The sequence below is a fragment of the Aethina tumida genome, chromosome 7 (genome assembly GCF_024364675.1).
Source record: "Aethina tumida isolate Nest 87 chromosome 7, icAetTumi1.1, whole genome shotgun sequence".
Lineage (NCBI taxonomy): Eukaryota > Metazoa > Arthropoda > Insecta > Coleoptera > Nitidulidae > Aethina > Aethina tumida.
This window is the reverse complement of record NC_065441.1, coordinates 17,061,451-17,070,617: the sequence shown is the minus strand read 5'-3', so window position 1 is coordinate 17,070,617 and position 9,167 is coordinate 17,061,451. Positions and strand designations below refer to the sequence as shown.

The window sequence follows — 9,167 nt, the reverse complement described above, 5'->3', positions numbered from 1 at the left end:
CTTATAATATCGGGGATACAATACTTCATATGGGAAAGAAGCGACTCTTGTGGCCGAACTACGAAACATTGATAGAAAACTATATTAGTCGTATAATATAGATTTAATAACAGTATAAAAATTAAAAAAAAAACATGAAATATTTGTATTGATATTATATATAAATAGTTATGTAATAGTTTAATTATGTTTGTACTAAATAAACATACGGCCTGGGCAATAATGGGGAATAGCAGCGCTTAGGTGGCCGAACTGGCATAAATAAAATGGAGTTTATTGTACATGTTTTTCTTAAAATAACCTTTCGTTTGTGATTTTTGTCTGTAAACATTTGCAGTGGTTGAAAAGTTGAGGTTATTGTTATGACAACCGAGATAACTTTCAGGACCAGCCCTAATGTATTGTCGATGGACAATGTGGCCGATTGTTGTAGAGCCTGTTTACGTTCTGATTGTGCATTAACGCCTACCGATGTACAGGACAACGACTCGATTAAATTCTGCGACAAACTCTTCGCTTGCGTTTCCGAAGTTGTAAGAAATATCGAATCTAAAAATATTCAGTTTAGATTTTAAAAAATGTATGTTTTAGGTATGGCAAAAGGATGATATACCTTATTTAATATGTTCAAATTGTATAGACCGCCTTAGAATATCCTATGACTTTCGAATAGTTTGTCTTCAATCTGATCACACATTGCAAAGATATTTTGCACACGCTAATGATGACAAAAATTCCGTGGGGAGAATTCTTACAACTCCCACAAAATTTGATTTTGTAATACCCACAAGTACACCTGAGGCTATTACAGAGATTATTGATGAACCACAAAATTCTGAGTATATTCATTTGAAACATTTTTTGGACAATGACGAGGAAAGTTCCAAAAATGATCAGGAGTTGGACATCCCTTCTAGAAGCTCCACTCCTGATGTATCACAATCCAAAGGTTGGTAAAAATAATTAAAATTAATTAATGTTCACATTGTAACATTTTATTTCTTTCATTGACTAATGTATGTATGTAAGTTTATCAGTAATTTGATTCTGTTTGTTTGTTTTAGACTACTTAGAGGAAATTCAGAATCATCAAATTCAGCATATCCAAACAGATCAAATCCATGAAAATCAGCATCAACATGTTGAAATTCAACAACTTCAAACACCAATTATTATTGAACAAAAAACAACATCATTACAAACACAAAGTAATAATTGCATGCAACAGCAACACATTCAAATACACACCCAACAAATACCTCAACAACTTCAACAGCAACAACAACCAATTCAAACTGTGCAAGTTCAAGTCCAAGAACCAATACAGCAACAACAAGTACAACAACCAGCTGTTGTGCAACAAAGATATGTAATAAAAAGGACAACAGGTATAATTATATTTTGTTTTAGCATTTATAAAAAACATAAATATATATGCAATATTTTTTGTAGGTGTTCAGTGTAGACCTCCATCCCCAGTAAAACAAGAAAACTCTGAGGTTAAACAGTTCACCTGCGGAGTGTGTGGCAAAAACTATCGTAAAAACGCTAATTTAAGAATCCACATGCGCACCCATACGGGAGAGAAACCTTTCGAATGTAAATACTGCGAGAAAAGGTTCTACCACTCGTCCCATTTGCGGGAGCATATCAGACGACATACCGGCGAAAAACCGTTCATGTGTGCCGTCTGCAACAAGCGATTTACCATCAAAGGCGAACTGACGATGCACATGAAGAGTCACACTGGCGAGAAACCTTACGCCTGCACTTGCTGCGATCGTCGCTGCCTCACGGCAGCCGATCTGAAAGTTCACATGCGCACCCACACGGGCGAGAAACCTTTCAGTTGCTTGACTTGTGGCAAAAAGTTCGCCAGCACGTACATCCTCAACTCCCACATAAAAACGCACACCGGCGAACGACCCTACTCCTGCACCGTCTGCGATAAGACATTCACTCAATCCAGCCATCTCAACGTTCACATGAGGAAACACACTGGTGAAAAGGTAGTAGCCCTTACAATTTGTTCGTAACTGAATTCAAGTATTTACGTTTATTGTTTAGGTGTGTTGTAAGTTGTGCAATGCGAAATTCACGCACTCGTCCCAGTTGACGGTGCACATGCGTGAACACACGGGCAAACAACCGTACAAGTGCAATTTGTGCGACAAGATTTGCAATTACGCCTCCGAACTTCAAACACACATGATGAAGCACACGGGCGAGAAGTTTAGTTGCGTGACTTGCGACAAAAAGTTCACCACCGCCGCCTATCTACACGAACACACCCGCACACACACCGGAGAGAATCTGTCCACCTGTACGATTTGCGAAAGGTAACAAACTGCTCCTTATGTTACACGTAATTTATCTTTTTTTTGTTTGCAGGCAATTTACGAGACACCAGTATTTAGAAAAACACATGCGTACTCATACGGGAGAAAAGCCGTACACGTGCTTCATTTGCAATAAAAAGTTCACGCAGTCGTCCAGTTTGAAGGTGCATATTAGGATTCACACTGGGGAAAAACCGTACTCTTGTGCGCTATGTGACCGCAAGTTCACGACTTCGTCTGATCTATCGGTTCATGCCAAGAAGCATTGTAATAAGAAATATATTAGTTTGTAAGCAAGACAACTGTAGGTACTGTTATAAAACAAATGTTTTAATGTCGATGGTTTTTTAGTTGGTCGTGTAAAAAATGTGATATTATTGTCATTGGGGTTTTGTAATTGTTATTTGTTGAATTTTATTTCTACTTCCATATATGTTAAGCGGTTATTTTTAATTATACTTTTATTTTTTTTACAGTTTTTACCGGCCAACTTTGAGCCAGTTATGCCATATCTGAATATTATTTAATTTTTAAGACTGCTTCATGTTTATATTTGTTTTTCCAGTTCACTTACAAGTGATCTCATACTCCTTAACAGGTCCTAATATTATTAGAACAGCTTGCTAGAAAACAATTGCAATTACTATATGAAATGTTTAAAATAATCAATTTTAGTGATATTTGCTCAGCAAAACTAAATATGTAGATAGAATTGTACAATTTTTTTATTTAGTCGGCTTCTTTTAACGCGCGATATTTTATACTGTTATTTTTGATTTTAAAACGTCCAAAATTTATATGTATTTTAAATATATAAGTTTTAAATTGGGACTGACGTTTAATTTATTTACCTTGAATTCAAAATGAGTCAAACCAATGTAGTAAAAGTCGTTTTAATAAAATACAAAAAATGTGTATATATTATATACAAAAATTGTTGTAGTCACTTATAATAAACAACAAAACAATAAATACGTAATCAATGTTTGAAACTGGTCGTAAATCTAAACAAAATTTCAGCCAAAAAATTACATTCCATTGTAAGCAGGTCCGCCGCCACCTTCTGGTACAACCCAGTTGATATTCTGCGTGGGATCCTTGATATCACAAGTCTTGCAGTGGATGCAGTTCTGTGCGTTGATTTGCAACTTTTTCCCATCGCCACTTTCGACTGGTACAAATTCGTAGACGCCAGCAGGGCAAAATCTACCCTCTGGACCGTCGTAAAGATTCAAGTTGGTTTTGACGGGAACAGTGTCGTCTTTGAGGGTCAAATGGGCCGGTTGATCGCCTTCATGATTCGTTCCGGTGAGAGCCACGGATGTCAGGAGGTCGAAGCTGATTTTTCCGTCTGGTTTGGGGTAGTCGATGGGTTTACAGTCTTTGGCTGGTTTTAATCTTGCATTGTCAGGGTCTGATAAAGAACAATAACATAGTTAATATTTAAAAATGTCAAATATTTCAATAAAATTTCAAATTAATAAGATAAAATTACCTCCGTGTTTCAAGGTCCATGGTTCACGTCCTCCGATTACAATGGAGAAAGCACTATACGCCAGCCCTCCATACAATCCTAAAGGATTGTGGAAACTTGGTCTGATGTTCCTTACAGCTTTCAGTTCTTTGTAAATCCAGCTGCTCTTAAACTTATCTTCGTAGGATTTTGGTTCGAAACCTGCCGTGGACTGGCTTTCCCCGTTTATGGTTTCGTACACACTTTCGGCAGCTAAAATTCCACTCTTCATAGCGTTGTGCGTTCCCTTGATCTTGGGCACGTTGAGGAATCCGGCTGTATCTCCTATAAGACAACCGCCGGGGAAAGTCAATTTTGGGATGCTTTGGAATCCACCTTCGACCAAAGCTCTGGCACCGTACGCCACACGTTTGCCGTTCTCAAAATAGTGCTTCACTGATGGATGATGTTTGAATCTTTGGAACTCGCGGAAAGGACTCAAGTAGGGATTTGAATAGTCCAAACCGACTACGAAGCCTACTGCAATTGTTGGAGTTGGCTGGTCTAAATGGTACAAGAAGGAGCCACCATAAGTGTGGATGTCAAGGGGCCAACCAAATGTGTGTTCCACCCTACCAGGACTGTGTTGAGATGGATCGACTTCCCACAGTTCTTTGATACCTTAAATATATCACCAACTTGCATTTAATCAGTCAAATGGGAATTTGCATGTCAAACTACCTAATCCATAAGTTTGTGGATGAGCTGCGTCTCTAAGGTTGAACTTCCTGATGAGCCCTTTGGTGAGATGTCCATGACAACCTTCAGAGAAGATCGTGCATTTCGCATGTAATTCCATGCCTCTTTCAAAACTGTCCTTTGGACTACCATCTTTAGCGATACCTACATCGTTAGTCGCCACACCTTTGACGCTACCGTCTTCATGATATAAAACCTCAGAAGCGGCATAACCCGGATATATCTCGACACCCAAAGCTTCAGCTTGCTCGCCCAACCACCTGACAACGTGTCCCAATCTCACGATGTAGTTGCCGTGATTGTACATAGGAGTACCAGGCAAAACTGGAATTGAGATCCTTCCCGTTTCTGTCAAGAATCCGAACTTATCCTCTTTAACTGGAGTGAGCAAATTGGGTTCAACCAATTCCTTCCAGTTGGGTATGAGTTCGTCCAAGGCAGTTGGTTGTATTACTGCACCTGATAATATGTGACCACCGACTTCGGAGGCTTTTTCCACGACGGTTACTTTCAGTTCTTTGCCGTCTTTATCTGCTAATTGTTTGGCTCTGATTGCGGCGCTCAGACCCGCAGGACCTCCTCCTATTATTAGAATGTCCGTTTCATCCGAAAAACGTTCCATATTTACCTCTATAGAAACACAAAATAATTTTACATATTGCATTAAAAAGAATTATTAAATTGGAAAAACTCATTTAATTTTTTATTAATTAGTTGATACTTTCAGTAAATGGATGGGTTGATTGCATTACCTTTCCATCTTGGATCGTTTTCTCTTGGACACACTGTATAATGTGTGGTGAGTTTCGGAAATTGGTCTGAATAACATCTTGCGAAAGTTCTTAACTGTTTACCTGTAAACCGAAAATAAACAGATTTTTAAAAAAATAGGTTGAGTAATCAGTTTAGATATGTAAAATGTTTACAGACCAAAACATGAACCAAAGTTTACATGGTCCAAAGGTCAAAGTTATTAATTTTAAACTATATCTTTCCGCAATAAATTTATTAGATGAAAATAGTTTTCATTGAAATAAATACAAATATTAATTAAAAATTTATATTGAAAATATAAAAATAGAATATTTGCAGCTGTTTTTAAAGCGGACCAAATTGTTCTATTAATCGAGCGCATTTTTTTGAATTAATAAACACTTACCTAATTTAATATTCTTAACTAAATTCATGGTTAACTTGATTTTGACCTAACAAAACTAAATATGTACACTTTATAACAAATGAATAAGAAAACGTAAACAGCCAATGTAGGTAACAGCCATATGATGATGTTGACATAAGAGTTCACCGTTGCCGTTTCTGCTGAACACACATGATGATTAGGTTGAAAGTCCGCCAATTTATATTTGGGTGATAAGAACAAAGCGCTACAAGTGGCTACAATTGGCTACGTTGCCTGTTTGCAGGACTGAATATATAAACAGTCTAGAAATTTGTAGTGGGACACTACATCACCAGTCGCAATCAGTTTTATTTATTTAAATTTGAACGCATTGAATATTTACAGTACACTTTAAGAATTAATAAAATCACCTATTAAAATAACCATACAGTTCTTATTTTTTTAACGCAACTTGATAAAGATATCTATCTCATGTAAATACGGACACTTTGTAATAGATGTCACTGTTATAAAAGGTAAAATTGTTACGGATAGACTTCACTTTAATTCGAAATTTAATTTTAAATTTAAATATTTAAACAAATGTATGATGTGATTTGTAAATTTATTTAAATAATTTTAATCACACGCCACATATTAAAAAAAATTATATACATATAATCTGTTGATAATAATTTCTTGTACCATTACTACTTATTTTTCCTGTAATTAAATTGATACAAAGCTGTTCCTACAGAATATAGATTCATAACAACCTAAAATATAATCACAATAACTATAAAATAACATTTAATTTTTTCATTCACCTTAATAGTGAAATTGTAATCCATAGAAACAGATTCAGATGTAACAAGTTTTTGTTGAGTGACGCAATTACTTAAAAATATTAATAATATTTTCTGATTTCTGGCATTCCATAAATGCCAGGGAAGCTTACAACTGACACTGAATATTTTATTAGACTGAAACGTTTTATATATTTTATTCATTATATTAAAAATTAAATAAATTCTCAATACACCTCGTCACTGAACATTTGTCCTATAACTGACAACGAACCTACGATTGTTAACATCAAACACATCTCAAAGATGTTCCTTACTGTTGTATTCTCTTGACGTTCCTGGGGTATAATTGGATGTTTAGAAATGAAGATCACTTAGTTGTTTACATACCTTGTTAAACATTTCAAACAGTATTCCTATAGACAAAATCATGATACCAGTTGTTTGAATTAACATTGGATAATAGATCATGGATTTTAATCGCCCTGAAATTCTGCCACGAAAACTTAAAGAACGCTGTGTTTTATAATTAACTCACTTACTTCGTTATTTCCTGATGATATTTGATACAAAAAATTAGTCTCTTTTCAATTATTTTCTGACATTTTTCATTTTCTTTTAACTTAACATCTTTGCAGTCCATATCTGAACAAATATTTGAAATTAAATATGTCAGATTAACAATTTGAAAAATACACTGCAAACTTAAATACATCGGCACCAAACCTTGCAGTACCGAAATGAAATAAACAAAATGAAAACTGGCAAAAAATAAATTGATTAATGTATCATGGAGAAATTCGTTTTTGAGGTTCGTATCTAAAAAATCCACGGCAAAGTGGACATCCCTTTTTGCTCCGCTAATCGGTAAGAAAAAGTACGCCATAACTTGTGATAGTAATAAAAGTATGATGCCTAAGTAATCAAAGAAGCGTATTATTAGATCGACATTTCTTTTGGTTGCCTCATCGAGTTGATCTAAAGTTCGGTTTATTTTCTTGCTTTTCTCGATAAGGTATACTAAATCGTTTAAACTAAAATACGTTAAGATCATTGCAGACGTAACCTATAGATATATTAGAAATGATATTATGATGGTCTGGTTTGTTGAAGAAATAATATACTTACATAGCTGAAACCCAAAGTTGTTGCAGCGTATTTTACAAAAAATTCCATCGTGAATACGTTGAAGAAATAGAAGATTGTTAAACATATACTGAAAGTATGTGGTAAGACCAAAGTGAACAGGAAAATTAATCCCGCATATGGAATTTTGACCAGAAATTGTGTCACTGACAAAAGTTTAAAAGTTGACTCTGAAAACTGATTATTCTTATAGATGGTAAAAAATATTATAATATTACCATTTAGAACTTCAAAAGTTTCATAATCTGGTAAACCTAAAAATCCTAGAATTGTTATTTTGATCTTAGTAAGAAATAATTTTACCATTAAGTCGTTTTGAGTTGTCCATTGTATCCTCGCAAATTACTTGTTCTCTTTTGTAGTCAAAAGCAAATTCACAAGAAGTTTGCACGGAACGCAGCTATTATAGGTTTACCCTTAATGACATAATTTAACTTATACACTTAATGTAATTGTAACGATTAACATAATCTATTTGATTTTGATAAAAACTGCTTCATTTTGGGTATTTTCTTATTATTGCATTATAACTTGGAGGCTTATACCTTGAAAGATTTTTTGCATTGATAATTATACTATTAGTAGTTGTTTTTTTGTTAATTAACTATTCAATTGTTGTATAATTAATAAAATACTGCAATGAATAAGCTAATTTAGTGCATGTAGATTTATGAGATTGAGAAATACAATTGCATTTGCGTAGTCGGTAATGTAGTAAATGTGTCATGTTTATTTATTTTACAGGAATTCCAATTAGTTACTTACTATCTATGTTAATACCTTAATATTTACTGTTCTATCTTTACATATACAAACATTTTTAACGCAAATTGATAAAGATTTCTATTTCACTTAATTACGGACACTTAGTAGTAGATGTCACTGTTTTAAAAGGTAAAATTGTTACGGACAGATGTCACTTTATGTTGAAATTTAATTTGAAATTTAAATATTTAAACAAATGTATGGTGTGATTTGTAAACTTATTTAATTAATTTTAATCACAAGCAACATATTAAAAGAAATTGTATACATATTATTTATAGATAATAATTTCTTGTACCATTACTACTTATTTTTCCTGTTATTAAACTTATACAAAGCTGTACCTACAGAATACAGATTCGTAACAACCTAAAATATAATCACAATAAGTATAAAATAACATTTAATTTTTTTCATACCTTAATAATGTAATTGTAGTCCAGAGAAACAGAATCAGATGTAACAAGTTTCTGTTGAGTGACGCAATTACTTAAAAATATTAATAATATTTTCTGATTTCTGGCATTCCATAAATGCCCAGGAAGATTATAACTGACACTGAATATTTTATGAGACTGAAACGTTTTATATTTTTATTCATTATATTAAAAATTAATTAAATTCTCAACACACCTTGTCACTGAACATTTGTCCTATAACTGAAAACGAACCTACGATTGTTAACATCAAGCACATCTCAAAGATGTTCCTTACTGTTGTATTCTCTTGACGTTCCTGAGGTATAATTGGATGTTTAGAAATGAAGATCACTTAGTTGT

General features: G+C 34.0%; 3 protein-coding genes across 3 annotated transcripts; 1 reads left to right on the top strand and 2 right to left on the bottom strand.

Moving 5' to 3' along the window:
- The first annotated feature begins 232 nt into the window (after positions 1-232).
- LOC109599560 (zinc finger protein ZFP2) lies at positions 233-3,170 on the top strand. Its single transcript, XM_020015568.2, has 6 exons — positions 233-533; positions 592-949; positions 1,065-1,388; positions 1,453-2,009; positions 2,068-2,339; positions 2,392-3,170. The coding sequence occupies exons 1-6, from the start codon at positions 363-365 to the stop codon at positions 2,630-2,632; spliced, it is 1,923 nt and encodes a 640-aa protein (XP_019871127.1). The 5' UTR covers positions 233-362; the 3' UTR covers positions 2,633-3,170.
- Positions 3,171-3,216: 46 nt separating this feature from the next.
- On the bottom strand, positions 3,217-5,884 carry LOC109599558 (electron transfer flavoprotein-ubiquinone oxidoreductase, mitochondrial). Its single transcript, XM_020015566.2, has 5 exons — positions 5,711-5,884; positions 5,304-5,405; positions 4,534-5,181; positions 3,835-4,473; positions 3,217-3,753 (listed from the first exon to the last, which is right to left on the bottom strand). The coding sequence occupies exons 1-5, from the start codon at positions 5,736-5,738 to the stop codon at positions 3,368-3,370; spliced, it is 1,803 nt and encodes a 600-aa protein (XP_019871125.2). The 5' UTR covers positions 5,739-5,884; the 3' UTR covers positions 3,217-3,367.
- Positions 5,885-6,497: 613 nt separating this feature from the next.
- On the bottom strand, positions 6,498-7,679 carry LOC109599563 (uncharacterized). The gene is made up of 5 exons (XM_020015571.2): positions 7,606-7,679; positions 7,020-7,543; positions 6,868-6,970; positions 6,712-6,815; positions 6,498-6,654 (listed from the first exon to the last, which is right to left on the bottom strand). Exons 1-5 carry the CDS (start codon positions 7,651-7,653, stop codon positions 6,579-6,581), a joined length of 855 nt encoding a protein of 284 aa, XP_019871130.2. The 5' UTR covers positions 7,654-7,679; the 3' UTR covers positions 6,498-6,578.
- Between the last annotated feature and the right edge of the window lie 1,488 nt (positions 7,680-9,167).